The sequence below is a fragment of the Schistocerca cancellata genome, chromosome 4 (genome assembly GCF_023864275.1).
Source record: "Schistocerca cancellata isolate TAMUIC-IGC-003103 chromosome 4, iqSchCanc2.1, whole genome shotgun sequence".
Classification (NCBI taxonomy): Eukaryota; Metazoa; Arthropoda; class Insecta; order Orthoptera; family Acrididae; genus Schistocerca; species Schistocerca cancellata.
This window is the reverse complement of record NC_064629.1, coordinates 407,869,998-407,889,489: the sequence shown is the minus strand read 5'-3', so window position 1 is coordinate 407,889,489 and position 19,492 is coordinate 407,869,998. Positions and strand designations below refer to the sequence as shown.

Sequence of the window (19,492 nt, the reverse complement as noted above, 5' to 3'; positions counted from 1 at the left end):
CTATAACGTACATCAATTTTAGTTTCACACACACGATTAAATTGAAATATCATACATGATCAACAAATCTGAAACGGCATAGAGTTATTACCGTGTTCAACGTTCTTCCAGGTTGATGCAGATGCTCATGCCTCTGCTAAGACAGAATATAAGGTCACCGAAAACAAACCAGCTGAGGAGATCTATGACTGGCTATCACATGCGCAACGGTATGACCCACAACTTGCCAAAATGACCAGAGCCATCAAGAAATATCTCGCCAGAACGGGGGATCCAGGTGCTAGTCTGCCGTGCAAACACTGCGCCGATAAATGCACATGCATTTACGTGACGGCTGACTACCTCGACGAGTTGGGCATGACTGAGGCGGTATGCAAGTCGTGTGACGTGGAGATCCTGTCTACTGATTGCAGCGAGAGCTTTGGCGGCAGTTCAGAAAACACGCCAGATTCTGGAAAAGAAGTAGCCACTAAGAAGACGGGGGAACTGGTAAGTTCGTAATTATTCCGATCTTATGAGTTAACTAACATTCGTGTAGCTTCACAGCTGCATACGTTCCTTAGCAGACGACACTGTTCCTATAATTTTCTTATTAACTGCAGCAGTTGTTGGTACGAATCTGAAGGATCATTAGAGGTACCAATAGTGACAAAGGAACAATGTTTCAACGTTCTGAAATTTAGTACTTGGCACAAACAACTTACAGAAAATACTTCCTCCAGAGACGTACTAAAACGTACGAAAGTTAAAAATTGCTCACCTCAGAGTGAATGTCCTTGCTTCTTGAGAAAAGCTGGCGCGAAATAACTGTTACGTGCTAAGTTATTTCGGTAAGTGGAAGAGCGCTCGAAGGAAGGTAGCCTCGGAATGCTAATCAGTAATTAAAGTTACAGCTAGCAGAAGGATCCGCATCCTGTCGAAGTACTGGACAAGTCTTACACTCAGCGGAAAAAGCCAAAGATATTAAAGTTAATTGTTATAAAGATTGAGCTTCGCTTGATTAGTTTCACAATCTATTAATCGCCTCAAGAGATTAACTAAAACCATAAAGCAAAGACGAATAATCACTCGACGTATTTTCTAATTGTTGAGACAGCGATAAGCAATTCAGCTAAAGAATGTCCTGGAGCCTCGTCAGTGTTAAGCATTCTCCCCCTCCCTCCATTTCGTTTGCCATTCAGAAAGTACAGTTTCCCTCAACAGATTTTTATTCTATTGAAGATGGTTGCCCACATCCAGAATTTTTTTATGTTTGAGCTGGTTTGTAGGTGAGGGCTTGCTATGACGTCAGTAGAAACTAGCCTGAACACATAAATGTAAAAAAAAAAGTCCTCCGATAAGGCAGCAAGCAGACACAGTTAATTACTGGCAAAGGAGACACTGCTCGTCATTGAAGCAAGCCAGTCTACCACACAGTACCGACTGACCTAACGTTATTCAGTTTTCTCCAATTTCTCTGGACTCTCTAAACTGAAATTTTTAGTAGACACTCATGAAGTTTAGAAAGCAAATTCTACGTTTCTGTGACTGGTAGAGGGCTGAAAATTTTCATAAATTTTTAGAGATCGGAGATACGGCCCTCTGAAGATAGCAGAGTGGATTTTAAAGTATGAGAATTCAGCGAGATAATGAAGTTATTTTCTCTTGGAGGGCTATGCCTACAGTGGAAACAGCCATTTAGAAATACTGTCAGCCCGATCACGAAAGAAATGTCGCTTTTCATGCGTGGTGATACTCTCCTTGGCCTTACGTCACGCTTAGTCATAATGAAAGCAAAATATTAATAAAAAATTGACAGGAGGTACACTGTGCCAAATAAATGAGTGGCCTTCAGACTAATATACAGCTACATTGTCCCATAAACTCCATAAATACACTCGTGGAAATTGAAATAAGAACACCGTGAATTCATTGTCCCAGGAAGGGGAAACTTTGACACATTTCTGGGGTCAGATACATCACATGATCACACTGACAGAACCACAGAACCACAGGCACATAGACGCAGGCAACAGAGCATGCACAATGTCGGCACTAGTACAGTGTATATCCACCTTTCGCAGCAAGGCAGGCTGCTATTCTCCCATGGAGACGATCGTAGAGATGCTGGATGTAGTCCTGTGGAACGGCTTGCCATGCCATTTCCACCTGGCGCCTCAGTTGGACCAGCGTTCGTGCTGGACGTGCAGACAGCGTGAGACGACGCTTCATCCAGTCCCAAACATGCTCACTGGGGGACAGATCCGGAGATATTGCTGGCCAGGGTAGTTGACTTACACCTTCTAGAGCACGTTGGGTGGCACGGGATACATGCGGACGTGCATTGTCCTGTTGGAACAGCAAGTTCCCTTGCCGGTCTAGGAATGGTAGAACGATGGGTTCGATGACGGTTTGTATGTACCGTGCACTATTCAGTGTCCCCTCGACGATCACCAGTGGTGTACGGCCAGTGTAGGAGATCCCCCCCAGGGGGTCCACAACTCTTTTGTGGATACGTGCGTAGCGAGCACGGGACCCCGAGCTAATGTGGCCTTCCTTCCTTTCCGGGCTGCATACCTTCCCATTCCGCATCCTTCCCCATCCCTATCTTCGCCCCTCCTCCCCTCACCTCTGGCTCTTTCCTTCCCTTTCTCCCCATCTGGGAGTATGGTTTGTGCCTACGTCCGGAGACGGACGCTCGTAAATGTACTGCATTCTTCGCCTTTCTTGCTTTTATGTCTTCTTCCTTCCTTTGTCCTTCCCTTTTTCCTTACCTCTTCTCTTTCCCTTTTCTCCGCTGCGGCGTTTGAGACCTCTCTTCTTTCCTTTCCCTTTCTCTTTCTTCCTCCCTGTGCGTGTCTGAAGGCCGACCCACGCCCTTCGTGCGTAGCCGGTGACGGGGTAACGCGTAATTCCCCGCCCCGGGTAGACAGGTAGGACACGTACGTACCCCCTGGTAACGGCCAGGCCCAGGGAGGGGTGATTACCCGAGCTGATACCTTCCGAAAATGCCGATTGGTCCCTCCGTCCGTTTGTCGGGAGGTGTGACCTGAGGTGTGAACAATCACCTAAGGCGGGAGTGCCCTCAGAGAGGGCCCCCACAAGGGAGGAGCGCGCCATCGGAGACGCCGGTAATCATGGGGGATTCTTCCGCAATGGTTTCCTCACCTTCCACTATGTCTGCTCACAAACGTAAGTATACTGAGTCTCAGCCACAGACGATTCTTCCATCGTTGCCACAGTTCCTTGTTGTTTCTCGGACTGACGAAGGTCACGACTTCTCCATGGTCAACCCTTTCATTATTCAGAAAGGTGTCGACGCAATTGCAGGTCCTGTAAAGTCTTGTTCCAGATTACGGAATGGCACCCTGTTGTTAGAAACACACAGTGCCCTCCCGGCACAAAAATTGCTGCGTACTTCTCTGCTCCACACCTTTCCTGTCCGGGTGGAACCGCACCGAACCTTAAATTCCTCGCGTGGAGTCGTTTATACACGCTCCCTCGATGGATTGTCTGACGAAGAAATTCAGCACTATATGTCTGACCAGGGCGTAACGGCAGTTCATAGAGTAATGAAACGGGTTGACACGAACATCATTCCAACCCGCACTGTCTTCTTGACATTTGACACAGTTCAACTCCCATCGAAAATCAAAGCTGGCTATGAGATAATTTCCGTTCGCCCTTACGTCCCAAACCCTACGCGTTGCTATCGATGTCAGCGGTTCAATCACACCAGCCAGTCCTGTTCCAATCCAGCCAAATGTGTTACGTGTGGCAAGGATGCCCATGAGGGTGCTTGTCCACCTCCATCCCCTCGCTGCATCAACTGTATGGGTGACCACGCTGCTTCCTCTCGAGATTGCCCCGTTTTTAAGGACGAAAAGTTCATCCAGGAAATCCGAGTGAAGGAAAAGGTGTCGACCTTTGCTGCTCGAAAATTATTCGCCAGTCGCAAGCCCACCGTGCCTCAGACAGGAAAATATAGCACTGTCCTTGCTTCTCCTCGGCCAACAAAGGAGGCGGCCACGCAGACTTGCGACCTCACCTTTAGTGCCACGGTCGTCAGATCGGCCAGCGCAAAGATCGCTCGTTCAACCTCACCACTTTCGCCTGGCCACTCTATGGCTCACCCTTCGTCGGGTTCTGCTAAATCTCGAGCCCAAAAGTCGGACGCCAAGTCTTCGAAAAAAGAGCATACTCGTGAAGAGTTTTTACGTACCGCAACTTCCCAACCATCGGTTCCTCCATCTAAACATCATTCTTCCAAGAAGTCTACAAAGAAACCCAGTTCCTCTCCTTCTCCGCCAAGGCGTGTCCCATCTACAGCACCACCTGGCGGAAATCGCCCTCGGCCGTCTTCTGTGTCGCCGAGGCGCACTGCTGGTGGCCGGTCAACCGGCCGATCGCTGGTGGCAGGAGCTGCTCCTGACCAACCTATGGATCAGGATCTTCTGCCTTCGGCTGACTGCCATTCCATGCTGTCGGTCGCTAGCTCCGAGCAGTCTTTGACTTGACAGCAACTTTGGTCACAGTCCTCCATTTTCTGTTCACCCCATGTCCATTATCCACTGGAATATCCGCGGCATTCGAGCCAATAGGGATGAATTGTCGATCCTCTTAAGATCCTACTCGCCGGTCATCTTCTGTCTTCAGGAAACGAAGCTGCGTCCCCATGACCGCTTTGTTCTCCCTCATTTTCAGTCCATCCGATATGATCTCCCCTCTGTTGAAGGCTCTCCAGCCCATGGAGGACTCATGATTCTTCTCCATGATACTCTCCATTATCACCTAATCCCCTTAAACACTTCCTTCCAAGCTGTCGCCGTCCGTCTTTCCCTTTCCGGATACACGCTCTCTCTTTGTACTGTATACATTCCATCGTCCACACCAATGGCACGAGCTGATCTCCTTCATCTTCTTGGTCAGCTTCCACCCCCCCTATTTGCTGGTTGGAGACTTCAATGCCCACCACCCGCTTTGGGGATCTCCACATCCTTGTCCACGTGGCTCCATATTGCTAGACGTCTTCCACCAAGCGGATCTAGTTTGCCTCAACACTGGGGTCCCCACATTTTTGTCTGCCTCCACGACAACCTTATCTCATTTGGACCTTGCGGTCGGTACTGTTCCGCTAGCTCGGCGCTTCGAATGGTTCGCCCTTGATGATACACACTCGAGTGACCACTTTCCATGTGTCCTCAGACTGCAGCCTCAACTGCCATATATGCGCCCGCGACGCTGGAAGTTCGCCCAAGCCGATTGGACACTTTTTTCGTCTCTCGCGACATTCGATGACCGTCGCTTTCCCAGCGTCGACGATGAGGTCACACATATTACCGACGTTATCCTTACAGCTGCGGAACGTTCAATACCACGCACCTCCGAATTGCCCCGGCGCCCCCCAGTTCCTTGGTGGAACGAGGCATGCTGTGATGCAATACGTGAGCGGCGACGTGCTCTTCCCGTTTTCCGCCACCATCCTACTTTGGCCAACTGTATCCGCTATAAGCAGTTCCGTGCGCGATGCCGTCGTGTCATCCGCGATAGCAAGAAGGCAAGCTGGAAATTCTTTATTAGCTAATTTAACACCTTCACCCCCTCCTCGGAAGTTTGGAGTTGTCTTCGACAGTTACCAGGCGCGCCTAGTCTCTCCCCGGTCTCTGGGCTCACTGTCGCGCATGATACCTTAGTGGACCCCGTCGCAATTTCTAACTCGTTGGGTCAGCACTTTGCTGAGATTTCGAGCTCTTCAAATTACCCGCCAGCGTTTCTCCCGAAGAAACGTGCAGCGGAAGTGCGACCTCTTGCTTTCTCCTCTCAAAATCACGAAAGCTACAATACTGTTTTCTCCATGCGGGAACTCCAACATGCCCTCTCATCTTCTCGCTCCTCCGCCCCGGGACCGGATGGTATCCATGTCCAAATGTTGCTGCATTTATCAACCCCTAGTATGCGTTACCTCCTTCGCCTTTATAATCGAATTTGGACCGACAGTACCTTTCCCAAACGGTGGCGGGAAGCTATTGTCGTTCCTGTTCCGAAACCTGGAAAGGACAAACATCTCCCCTCTAGCTATCGCCCCATTTCTCTCACGAGTAGTGTCTGTAAGGTTTTGGAGCGTATGGTGAATTACCGTTTAGCTTGGTGGCTGGAATCCCGCAGTCCTTTAACACCAGCCCAATGCGGATTCCGGAAGCATCGTTCTGCAGTTGACCATCTTGTTGCTCTCTCCACTTATATCATGAACAATTTTCTCCGGAAACGCCAAACGGTAGCAATATTTTGTGATCTGGAGAGAGCATACGATACCTGTTGGAGGACAGGCATCCTCCGCACACTGTTCTCTTGGGGCTTTCGAGGCCGGCTGCCCCTTTTTCTTCGCGAATTTATGGCAGAGCGCACTTTTAGGGTGCGGGTGAACACTACTCTCTCCCGTACTTTCTCCCAAGAAAACGGGGTACCCCAGGGATCCGTGCTAAGTGTTGTACTGTTTGCCATCGCCATAAATCCAATTATGGGTTGTCTCCTTCCTGATGTCTCGGGCTCCCTCTTTGTGGACGATTTTGCGATCTACTACAGCTCTCAACGGACCAGCCTTCTTGAACGACGTCTTAAAGGATGTCTCGATCGCCTCCACTCGTGGAGCATCGAAACCGGCTTCCGTTTTTCACCCAGTAAGACCGTTTGTGTCAATTTTTGGCGACGTAAGGAGTTTCTTCCGCCCTCCTTGCATCTAGGTCCTGTCAACCTTCCGTTTTCAGACGTCGCTAAATTCTTGGGTCTTATGTTTGACAGAAAACTGTGCTGGTCCTCCCACGTCTCCTATCTTTCGGCTCGCTGTCTGCGATCGCTTAACACCCTCCGTGTCCTGAATGGTACCTCGTGGGGAGCGGACAGAGTGGTCCTTCTCCGCCTCTATCGCGCCTTAGTGCGCTCAAAATTGGATTACGGAAGCATAGTCTACTCCTCTGCTCGGCCGTCTATTCTTCGGCGTCTCGACTCTATCCACCACCGTGGATTACGTTTAGTGTCTGGAGCTTTTTACACTAGCCCTGTGGAAAGCCTTTATGCTGAGACTGCTGAACCTCCGCTGTCCAATCGGCGAGCAGTCCTCCTGAGTCGTTATGCTAGCCATCTGTCTTCCATGCCTGCTAATCCAGCCCATGACCTTTTCTTCGACGCCTCCTTTGATGTAGGGTATGCAGGCCGCTTCTCCTCCCTACTACCCCCGGGAGTCCGCTTCCGTCAATTGCTCGATTCTCTTTCCTGCCGCTTTCCGAAAACCTTTTTGACAACTTGGGGTACAGCACTGCCTTGGCTCCGTCCCCGGATCTGCCTGCTCCGTGACCTTTGTCAATTTCCCAAGGATGGTACCCCTACACTTGTTTATCGTCGGGCATTTGCTGCTCTATGTGCACAAATGACGGACGCCACGTTTATTTACACCGACGGCTCGAAAACATCATTAGGTGTAGGGAGTGCCTATATTGTTGGTGACACCCCAAATCGCTTTCGACTTCCCGACCAGTGTTCGGTTTATACTGCGGAGCTTTACGCTGTTCTCCAGGCTGTCCACTACATCCGCCGCCATCAGCGGATACAGTACGTTATCTGCTCAGATTCTCTCAGCTCTCTCCTCAGTCTCCAAGCTCTTTACCCTGTGCACCCTCTGGTCCACCGGATTCAGGACTGTCTGCGCTTGCTCCACCTGGGGGGCGTCTCGGTGGCGTTCCTCTGGCTCCCGGGACACGCTGGTATCTGTGGGAATGAGGCGGCCGATATGGCGGCCAAGGCTGCAGTCTCTCTTCCTCGGCCAGATATTCAGTCGCTTCCCTTCACCGATCTACGGAGCGGTTTATGTCGCCAAGTTGCTCATTTATGGCATGCGCATTGGTCAACACTTCCCCGTAATAAATTGCGGGAAGTGAAAGCCCTTCCTTGCGCTTGGACTTCTTCCTCCCGAACGCGTCGTCGGGAGGAGGTAATTTTAGCTCGACTCCGGATAGGGCACTGTCTTTTTAGCCATAGACATCTTTTAAGCGGTGATCCTCCTCCACTCTGTCCCCACTGCTCTCAGCCGTGGACGGTCACACCTTTTAATTGAATGCCCCTATTTTAATCCGTTACGCTCCCGTCTACAGCTATCGCCTGATCTATCGTCGATTTTAGCAGATGACACGCGCTCAGCCGACCGCGTTCTCCAGTTTATTAGTGACAGTGAAATGACGTCAGTCATTTGAAGTTTTTTTTTTTGGGGACAACCACCCCCTGTCTGTACTGGATTTTTAAGCATTCTTTCTACTTTTAGTTTCTCCAATTTTATGAGTTTGTTTCCATTGCTGCTGGTTTTCAATTTCGGTTTTTTACTGTCTTAAGTCACGGGCTGGGCGCTAATGACCATAGCAGTTTTGCGCCCTAAAACCACAACCAAAAAAAAAGTGTAGGAGATCGCTCCCCACACCATGATGCCGGGTGTCGGCCCTGTGTGCCTCGGTCGTATGCAGTCCTGATTGTGGCGCTCACCTGCACGGCGCCAAACACGCATACGACCATCATTGGCACCAAGGCAGAAGCGACTCTCATCGCTGAAGACGACACGTCTCCATTCGTCCCTCCATTCACGCCTGTCGCGACACCACTGGAGGCGGGCTGCACGATGTTGGGGCGTGAGCGGAAGACGGCCTAACGGTGTGCGGGACCGTAGCCCAGCTTCATGGAGACGGTTGCGAATGGTCCTCGCCGATACCCCAGGAGCAACAGTGTCCCTAATTTGCTGGGAAGTGGCGGTGCGGTCCCCTACGGCACTGCGTAGGATCCTACGGTCTTGGCGTGCATCCGTGCGTCGCTGCGGTCCGGTCCCAGGTCGACGGGCACGTGCACCTTCCGCCGACCACTGGCGACAACATCGATGTACTGCGGAGACCTCACGCCCCACGTGTTGAGCAATTCGGCGGTACGTCCACCCGGCCTCCCGCATGCCCACTATACGCCCTCGCTCAAAGTCCGTCAACTGCACATACGGTTCACGTCCACGCTGTCGCGGCATGCTACCAGTGTTAAAGACTGCGATGGAGCTCCGTATGCCACGGCAAACTGGCTGACACTGACGGTGGCGGTGCACAAATGCTGCGCAGCTAGCGCCATTCGACGGCCAACACCGCGGTTCCTGGTGTGTCCGCTGTGCCGTGCGTGTGATCATTGCTTGTACAGCCCTCTCGCAGTGTCCGGAGCAAGTATGGTGGGTCTGACACACCGGTGTCAGTGTTCTTTTTTCAATTTCCAGGAGTGTACATTTGCAAGAAAAGCCTAACACATCCGATAAACTGGAATACACGAAGTGAAGGCAAAAGGTTATTTGACTCATTGGTCAAAGGACTGGCAGACAGCGCTGCTCAGTATGGAGAAACCACACACAAGAAATAGGATATGACAAATTATGCCGAGCGAGATAGTCTCTAGCGATGGCACATGGCAGTAAAACTTTGAACATTACCTTGGCAGAAGCGCAGAGGCGTCTGTGGTCCGTTTGCAGTCGTGATTGATGGCGAGTTACCGATGTATGTAAATGGCACCAGTATCGTCAACAAGGTTGTAGACTGATTTTGTGGACGAAACAGGTCGCTTCTGCCAGTGTATGGCTTTTGGTCCCGCAGTTGCACCTGAAAAGTTAATATCAGATAGCGGCGGGCCTCGATTCAGAGAATTGTAACCGCGTTGAATAATTACGCTAGGTGAAGAGCGGTTGGCGTCACTTGGCAAAAAGTTAGAATAATATATTAGTGGAGAAGGTTCGCCATAGTCGCTTAGTAAAAGGTTCTATCACTTTAATCACGACTAGCAGTAAAACTGGGTACGTCGCACCTCTTACAGATAACGTGAATAAAGGCGTCGAACGTTGCTTGTACAGCACCACGAAGAGAATAGAACAATTAAAAGCTCTCGTGAGAACAGCCAAATTCATTGACGTCATGATTATGAAACCTAATGCTGTTCCAGTTAATAAAACATGAGTAATCTTCCTGTCTTCACATGGTCTTCCAGCACAATAATAAAATCAAAATTCCTTCTTAGTAAACTTTTAGTTACACTACCTAAATCGAAATGTCGTCAACGTATTAGTGACACACTGTTCTAACCATATTTTAACAATACCCTGCACTTTTTCACAAAGTGCTGTTCACAAGTGCTTGTCCTACTGAAGCCATGATCAAAAATATTCACCTGCTATTAGCTTACTATAGCTTTGCTGTCTGTCTCATCACCTATGTACCTATGTACACAATTCACACCCATGGTAGATGAGTTGAAGAGTTCAAGTGAGAGATCAGTAAAGGGGAGCAAGCAGCGCAGAAACCTGAAGTGCAGCAGCTCAGGCTGTTTACTCGCGAAGTACATACATATTCTGGTAGTCGCGAGAAATGACAGTAATGAAAATAAGCATTTGGTATCTAGTATGATATTAAATCTACCTCATCATTCAACTTAACGAAGAGAGAATTTCCGATGCTTACTCACTGGTCACATCACTATCTTCCCTTTTAGTTTTTTGTTTATTACTTGCTAATATCAGAACATAAATTAATCGATTCTAAAATATTCCTAAGATTTTTCAGTTATTCTGTTTAAACGGTCACCCATGGACTGCAAAATTAACTTGTATGTGTTGAAAACAGGGGGAGTGTCTTGGGGCTGCAGCGGTTGAGACCTCACCTGACGTGCAACGCAAGAGCTGTGAAGGTGCCACCGCACGTGACGACGCAGATATGGACTCTGACCCTGCTGCTTTCATTGAACGGTGGTACACCAGCGCTCTTGAAGGGCAGTCTTCAGGAAGCGAAGCTGCAGCTAATAGTGCAACGGATCCCGTAAGTACTTAAAATCTGCGAAATTTAAATGACTAGAATTCTGCTGACACATTTGGCTGACCAGTATGTCTGAAAGATACAGTATCTATTTGGCATTCCTGTAGTCATCGCCCAAACATATGTTCTTCAGTCGTCCAACAGTACTTCTCAAATGTTTTGACTGAAATTCAGCTGGCGGTAAGCCACTAGCAGCTCAGCCACGTGAGTACCACTGAATTTGTACAGCTTCTTACGTTAATGAGGGTTATACAGGCCAGATAAGGTCAAAACCAGACAAAAACATAAACTGACAGTTCGGAGGAACAAAGTGATAGCTATGAAACCTGTGAAGTTTATACGTACTATAAATTAGTTCTCAGCCTGTTTGTCCTGACTGTATGTGAAAGTTTGAGGAACTAATGTAAGGATTTTGACACAGTTTCCGGTAGTAGACATATTCACGAGCAAGGTTCATGTGTATAATTAAAATCGTGTCTCAGTAGATACTGCTACCCCCTGCGAGTCGCTAATAAGAATAAAAAGACAATCTTCACGAAGACAGCGAGCTCGATTTATGTAGTTACAGCTGTTCTGAGAAGTAATACTGATATTTGTATTAAATGCACTGAAATGAAGTAAATGGATCGGTGGGGTTGGCATCAATGAAGATGAAATGACATTAAATAACGTAAACGTGAACCTTTCAGATACGCTGAACCTTATATCTAGCGAAAAAGGAAAATTCGTGCCGGGCTGGGACTCGAGCCAGACTCTCCCACTTATTGCGAGTGATAGCCTCAGCCACTACCACGTACGTACTACCTCCCAAGCTGAGATAGCCTAATGGTTAAATGAGTGCTAGCGCACAATTTTTCACTGCGAATTCTATAGATGCTAGTATTGCTGCCATTACACACAAATTTCAATGAGGGCTCGACCTGAAGCAGGGAGCTTACTACGAAGAACTTCACATAACTTGGCGAAAGTTGACGAAGACGGTAGTACCTAGCATACTGATACGCTTACATTGCCACGCGGATTCCTCAGGGCCCTAAATACGCGTCGATCTATCAGCTGACTAACAAATTGTACGTGAAGACATGTTAGGTGACAGACGGACTGACTTTGTCGAGCGTTTGGTTGGTTGCATGGATGACAAAATTCTTTCTGGTGACGTTTAACTAATGCAGATGAGTGGCAACAGTGATGTAAGAAATGAACAGTTTGCTGCACTGATACAAGACTTGAGAAAAATAGACCTAAACGCCACGATATCTATGATGAGCAGAGTTAAGGAGTGAACTGGTTTTTTATAATTCTAACAGTTTCAAAATGCTTCATTTCACATTTATCTGCTGCTGTATTTTTACATGTTACAACCATAGGTAGCATTCTTAATATAACGTGATAAGTTTTCAAAAGTTATTCGGATACGCACGTGAGACCACACAGGGTGACCCAAAAGTTCCATCACAGCGACAGTTTTAAAAGCAGCACCCCGCATTTTCTAGAAGAAAAAGGGTGCTATTGAGATTAATCTGGTAAATGAATGCCACATCGTCACTTTCGAGTCATTCACTGGGGTTTATGCACCATTTCTAAGACTCGCTGTAGCCCAAATTCTACAGTTCCGGTTGTTGGCAGGCCCTACGTGTGTGAAATGAGCTTAATCGGACCTCAATACCTTACACAATCAATAGTCATCGTCCCCCATTTTTCAAGTGCCCACTCTGCAAATGGTCTCGACGTCACAAAAGCCATGTCAGAGTTGATGACACTAGATTTTTGTAGGACTGCGTTGGAGGGTATACGCCTTAGTGGTCTTCAAACAGTAATAGGTGGAATCCTGTTGCGACGTGAGACTTAACGAGCCATGACTTCACAATGCGACGATGTAACAGTTCCCATTTCTTCCTGGACTGTCTGAGCAGCAGTACCACTTCTCTGGTCGCCCAATACGGAGCCGATTGTCTAAAGAACCCGTGGCTTCGAATTTTATCATCATTTTCTTCATAGCGCTACTTGTCACACTTTGGGAACTAACAGCATTTTCTGGTGACATGCGTGGGCTATCTTCCTAGTTGAGCGAGGTGGGGGCAGGTGCTGGCCATCATAGGCTGTCACGGTTCATAGTGCGAGGTGCTAGGGACATGATGGCTCCACGTTAAGACACTTTTCACACGTACTTTCAAATGGCAGATGCAATAGCTTTCCATTAATCCAGAGATAAGTAAAAGTTTTAATCAATACTCTATATATATAATATATATATATAATATATTATATATAATATATAATATATAATATATATATATATATATTATATAATATATATATAATATATATTATATATATATATATATATAATATATATATTTCTTCGTCCCTGGAAACAACGTATGACCTAGCAGTTCACCATTACATTGTGAGCTATTGTGGCTTTGAAGCGAGCGAAGAATGTTACGAGCCTGCCCAAGAAAGCCACGTGCCTAAACATACTTGCGGACGGACTGCCAAAAACGTTGTGTAAAGCAGGAATTGATTCAGGATCCTTGAGTAACAACCAACCTGCTGGGTATCCCCAACTCACCTACATGTTGCATTTACAGGTACTTAAAAATTCAATCAGTATTTAAATTATTAAAGAAATTCGACAAAAGCAGCTTAGGTAGTGATTCCTAATATACTGAGAAACCAAAATCTGGAACGATTTCAGCTGCCTTCATTTTGTGAGTAGTTAATAAATTAAAATTGGTACCAACTCTTAGTTTGAAACGGGGTGGTGGTGGTGATGGTGGAGGTGTGGAGATAAGGTGAAAACTTTGTGGCGGTTGGGAAGGAGGGGGGGAGGGAGGGGAGAAATAAAGGATGTAGTTTGTTGCTATTTCTCAGCAGGCAGGCTCCGGCCCCTCGGCCCCCCACTCTGATAGCTATAAATGTCGCTATTTTTTAAAGTTGGAAGAATACAGCGTGTTTTGAACTTATGCTGACCAGCAGCTGCTGAACTCGACACCGTTCGTGACGTTTTAACTTAAGCATTTACCGCCATAAAGTAATAGCAGTCGTAGTTAATGTTAATTACTTCCAACAGAACATAGCGGTGTTATTTCACTCGCTGTTCGGTTCATATGGTGACAGTGTCTCGTGCTGCTATATTGCAAACAAATGGCTTGAACCATACGGTAAGTCACAAAAATCTCCACAATCGTTGCTGGCTTACCTGTTTCTTATGACTCGGCATTCTCGGTGTCGATCCTAATTGCTTATGTCTAGCTAAGATTCAATAATTTCTCTGTAAAGTTCGTAATTACGTCAGTGCCATTGGGTTAATATTTTTGGTTCGATTCTGATCTCAAAAGGTTTTGTTACTCCTTAACCACTATTTTAGTAATGTTGTCTCACTTTTTCAATTATCCAAACAAATAAGGGACCCCCTGGTAGTAGAAACGTTGTCTACACCTTATAGTCGTATATTGTCAAGAAAATTTAAAATCCCGGCGACCTGTTAATTTTTATCACCCGCGAACTGGGCAAATTTCTTAATTTACGGTGCCTGAGATTGAAAGAGCTGTGGAGAATATGTGACTGGTGGTGCAAAGTGTAGCCAGCATTCGTTACGTACAATAATAAATTGCTTTTTGAATTCCACCTTTTTTATTAGTCTGAGAGCCAAGTAGCTCAGTGATTTTTGTCCATGATACTCATTATTTTAAGTGAATTATGTTCAGATTCGTAGCTGATAATCTACTTTTCTGTGAACAGCAGTCCCCGAACTCTTATTTACATTTGAGTCTTTAGAGATCTTCCTTCCATTTACAATCACTCATCCTAGTTTTATAATAAGTGAATGCTTGAAACTTGGGCCGAGGCCCCGAAACTAACAGCGAAGAAACAAAAAGTGGAAAAATTGTGTAAGAAGTGCTCTTACCAAGAAGAAATTATTCATCTTTGCTAATGTAACGTCCTAATTCATATAAAGGGTGAAAAGTATTTAAACCGACAAACTCTGGGAGGTTGTAGGGGACATAAAAACAAATATTTTTCTGTCATTTTTCCTATGATGATTATTTAAACTAGTGGAGGCAGTAGTACGCTCGTCCGTAGTTAAAGGCCGTATTACGATCTTCAGTTGTAGGTAACTGCTGTCCACCAGCGTAGTAGTGGATTGTCTCTGTTTACTAATGGAGCGATACACCTCGAGTACACTGATACGGTTGTTGAGTACTACGTAGCGCACCACAACGGACGAGCGGGTTCATCAACAATATCCTAATCGCCGTATCCCCCATCATACGACCTTTGCTGCTGTGTACCAACGTCTGCGTGAGACCGGGTCATTTAGCAGATTACCTGGACAGGGTCGCCGTCGCACGGTAAGAACGCTGCAATTTGAAGAAGCTGTCTTGCAGCATGTGGAGCGGGATCTTTCTTTCAGTGCGGTTCTTCGTTAATGTGAGAGTCGGTGTTTTTTGAGGACTGTTTAATTGGGCCGTATCTGTTACCGAGGCCATTAAATGGCAGGCACTATTCCAATTTTCTCGCCAGAGCTTTGCCAGAATTGCTGGAAGACGTCCCGCTCCCTAACAAGACAACGCATGTGGTACCCACATGACGGAGCACTTGCACATTTCGGTCGTCGTGTGCGTCGATTCCTGGACCGATGGTTTCCAGAAAGGTGGATTGGCAGAGGTGGTCCTGTACCATGGCCTGCTCGATCCCCAGATAAGTCTCATCTGGACTTTTTTGTGTGGGCTGTTTACGCAACTCCTCTTGCCTCACAAGAGGATCTGGTTGCCCCGATAGTAGTAGTAGTAGTAGTAGTAGTAGTAACTAGTCAGGATACTCCTGGGGTTTTTGGGGTTTTTGCCCGTGTCAGACAGAACATGATCCGACGGTGTAACCTTTGTTTACGTGTCAATGGAGGCATTTTTGAAAATCTACTGCAGTTGAAATTGGGTTGTGTTAATGTGTTGTCTCTTGGTCATAAAAAAATGGAAAAGTATTTGTTGGTTTAATTTGCGACCAGAGAAATCGTCCTCTACCGGTTTAAATATTCCTCATAGGAAAAAATGACATTAGGGAAAATATTTTTGATGGCCCCTACAACCTCCCAGAGTTTGTCGGTTTAAATACGTTTCACCCTGTATGGCTTCATGGATGCGTTCGCTGCACGAATATGCGCAAACGTGACAGTAGCGATGCCCGTTGCCTGTTTCTATACACTCTAATGTAGATCTCGGTCCAATTAACATATATTGTGGAACGCAAACGTAAAAGCAGGCGAGTCTGAATATACGCCATTTGCCACGACTGTGTGTGTGCACTATAGGTGTTTCAAGGAAAAAACCTAAGAGTGCAGTGTCCCCAATCTAGTCAGTGCATGTCTTATTTCAACTGTTCGGAAACAGAAATTCATAATTACAATCTATAACGAGTACACACATTCTGTATTTAGCCACACGTACTCGCCTGATCATAAGCTATTGAACCTGAATACGCTAAAAGTTAATAAAAAGTAGCACTACAGAGGCATACAAAATTATTTTCGAAAATTTTTCATTGTGGGTAGGCCGTGTGCAAAAACTGGTGGGCTTCATTCGCTACAAAACGAATAAATGTGATCGAAGGCAATGAAATAAATTGCCAGTGATGTTCTGATGCTGATAAATTTGTAGAACACTGAATTGAAAAACTAGAGGTTCGATGTTAAGAATGGATTCTTTCTAAGGGTATGATTAAATCGCAGATTTTTAGTCAAACATTACCAATGTGTTTCCAGTTGCTGATACATTGAGACTGAATCATTATGTAATATGTTCAAAACGCGATGTACGAACAGTAGTGTGAAACAGTGTTCGCCGAGCGGAACTGTGGCTATTCTTACCAATCTTTCGTTTGTGCAAAGAAAGAAAAATAAAAGCATCAATCACCGCAGTTGTTTATTGGGAAACAAGACATGCACCCTTAAAATAAAGCACGTAAGAAAATCTTAGTTTTTGCATAACAAACTTGGTCAAATAGTCGTTAACGAAGTAGCAAGTCATTAACGTTTTATAGCCTGATCAGTGACCTTTTATCGCTGATGATCACCCTGTTTGGCTCAGATCTTTCCCTGCCAACGTACTTGTTGAGGGGACTGTTTACGTACACGGGGCTAATCTGAACATCATTGGAAAATTCTTATAAAGGGCTGTATACCATGTCAGTAACTGCTCGATTCTGCTTTTCAGAACCTCAAAAAAAAAAAAAAACTATCGAAAAGTTCTTAGCAATCGCAATAGCATCACAAAGTAAAAAGACACATAACTGCAGCTTAAAATTTTCATCAGTATCAATACTTTAATCTGCCAGGAAGTTTCATATCAATGTACACTCCACCTGCTGAGTGAAAATTTCATTCTGGAATATTCTGCAAATTTAATATAATCGTACACAATTTTACAAGGCCGGAAGTAGCATAGGTGTACGCTGATTTTTCTTTTCCTTTCCCAGGTTAGCGCGGAAATACTAACAGGTAGTCCATTGGTGACGCGTTCAGAAGAAGATAACAATAATCATTCAACGAAATCACGAGAGACGAATGGTTGGACATCGGGAGCAGAATTTGGGAACGGGAAACTTCGGATTACCTCGTCTCCATCATGGAACACAGCTAGCAGAGTTTGGCGTCCTGTAGCTGAGGATGCACTCGTTCTCGGCCAAGTTTCAAGTTCTCCAAGACTGGAATTGCATCTTAAGACACTTCCTAGCGTGAAGAACCATGCATCCGATGAAGAGAATGGTGCTCAGTCGAACCATGCCACTGACGAGAATTCTCCAGACAGAGTGGAGGACGATTCGGAATTAGCACACGATTGGTGTCCCGATATAGAAGACAGATAAATCTAGGTGAGTAATTCAGATGAATTGTTTCGCTATTGTTAATGGGATAGCGCTGTACTGTTGCTGGCGTTTTAGATCTGACTAAAGGATGTTAAATAATGCAAAATTGTAACATACGGTTCACACATGTCTTTAGTTTAAACAGTCTCGCCTAATGGCATGTTCAGCTACGTAACTGAGTAAGCGACTCAGCAGATAATGTTGTGTTATCATAACGGTCGTTGGACTACAAACAGCCGTAACAGTAGCGTACTGCTTAATGTTGTGACTTAGTGACGGTGGTGAACGCAGACTGCCAGCCCTAAAATACTGGGTTAAATACCCACGCAGTTATAGGATCTTTGTCTCCAACCGCTTCCTTTGTCTCTGGAAACATTACTTTAATGCTCAAAATAAGTAGCTCTGTGATTCGGGATCCGCGTTAAACTACAGCTCCCCCTGAAACTGGGATGTTGGTGTGATGAACGTATGGCAGGTAGCTCCAAATGTAAAAAATGTAACTTAAGGAGCATGAGTAGGGAAAACAAACCCACAACACTCGGACAGCATTAGGAGTGTCCTGCTTGACACAATTACATCCTTTAAATATCTAGGCTTAACGTTGCAAAACGGTATGAAATGGAAGGAGCATGTGAGGAATGGAGGCGACTTTTGTTCATTGGAAGAATTTCAGGAAACAGTGGTTCACCTGTAAATAAAACAGCATATGGGATGCTGGTGAGGTCTATTCTTGAGTACTGCTAGTGTTTCGGATCCGTACCAGGTCAGACTGAAAGGCATCGAAGCAATTCAGACGGGCTGCTAGATTTGTTACCGGTGGGTGCGATCAACACGCAAGTGTTACGGAGATCCTTCGGGAAGTTAAACGGGAATGCGTGGAGGAAAGACATTCGTTTAGAAGAACACTATTCAAAAAAATTAAGAGAACCGGCATCTGAAGCTGACTGCAGAACGAATGTTGCATCCAACATGCACTGCGTGAAAGGATCACGAAGATACGAAAACCTAGGACTAATACAGGGCATAAACATAGTCGTTTATCCCTCGTTCTGTTTACGAGTGAAGCAGAAAAAGGAATGACTAGAAGTGGTACGGCTACCCTCCGGCACGCACCGAAAGGTGGACTGCGGAGTATCGATGTAGATGTTGAACTGGCAAGATAAGAAGGGGAGAAGGCAATTAATTCCTACCTCCAATGGGACGATGAATCACATGGCGTTCAGGCAAAACTTCAGGTGTATCGCAGCTTCCCTCTTACCCTCTTGTTTTTAACGTGTGAGTACATACATACGTTTTCTAAAAGCTAGTGCTTTGTCGATGCCACCACTCTTCTCTACCTGGCTGCTCGTTCCTGTTCCATGTAATTCAAATCATACCCCGATCTCGAAGTGGCACACACAATTATTCCTTGGCCATCCTCTTCCTTCCTACCAACACTTTCTCGCCAAGAACGGTAATCAGTGTTACATCTGTTGCGTCCAATAATTTCTCTCTTCCGTTTGCTGTAGTATTGTCTTCATAGTACTTACGAATGCACGTTGATTTTCTTTCCGTATAGCTCCTTGTCATTTAACATGATACACACATTTCAACAGCTTAAAGTTTATTCTTATACAAACTACCCAGACATTAACTTCCATTTCCACAAAGTAGTACTACATGCAAATTATTTTTGAAGTGATCTTCTGACATCTATATTCCTACGTGCGTCTGTTTCGCCAACGCAGTCCATCTCCTTGCTTTTGTTGATCATGTATTGTCCTGTAATTAGACAACCAAGGTCA

The 19,492-nt window shown here is 46.0% G+C and overlaps 1 protein-coding gene across 1 annotated transcript; it reads left to right on the top strand.

Moving 5' to 3' along the window:
* The first annotated feature begins 231 nt into the window (after window positions 1–231).
* LOC126184226 (uncharacterized) lies at window positions 232–17,599 on the top strand. The gene is made up of 4 exons (XM_049926595.1): window positions 232–489; window positions 10,656–10,847; window positions 17,319–17,486; window positions 17,576–17,599. The coding sequence occupies exons 1-4, from the start codon at window positions 232–234 to the stop codon at window positions 17,597–17,599; spliced, it is 642 nt and encodes a 213-aa protein (XP_049782552.1).
* The last annotated feature ends 1,893 nt before the right edge of the window (window positions 17,600–19,492 follow it).

What these genes read in the sequence shown, in the direction of transcription:
- LOC126184226 (XM_049926595.1), top strand. Translation starts at nt 232, where the DNA reads ATGACCAGAGCCATCAAGAAATATCTCGCCAGAACGGGGGATCCAGGT. An exon ending in CTAAGAAGACGGGGGAACTG is followed by an intron (nt 490 to 10,655) that starts GTAAGTTCGTAA and finishes TGTTGAAAACAG; the next exon opens with GGGGAGTGTCTTGGGGCTGC. An exon ending in CATGGAACACAGCTAGCAGA is followed by an intron (nt 17,487 to 17,575) that starts GTTTGGCGTCCT and finishes GACACTTCCTAG; the next exon opens with CGTGAAGAACCATGCATCCG.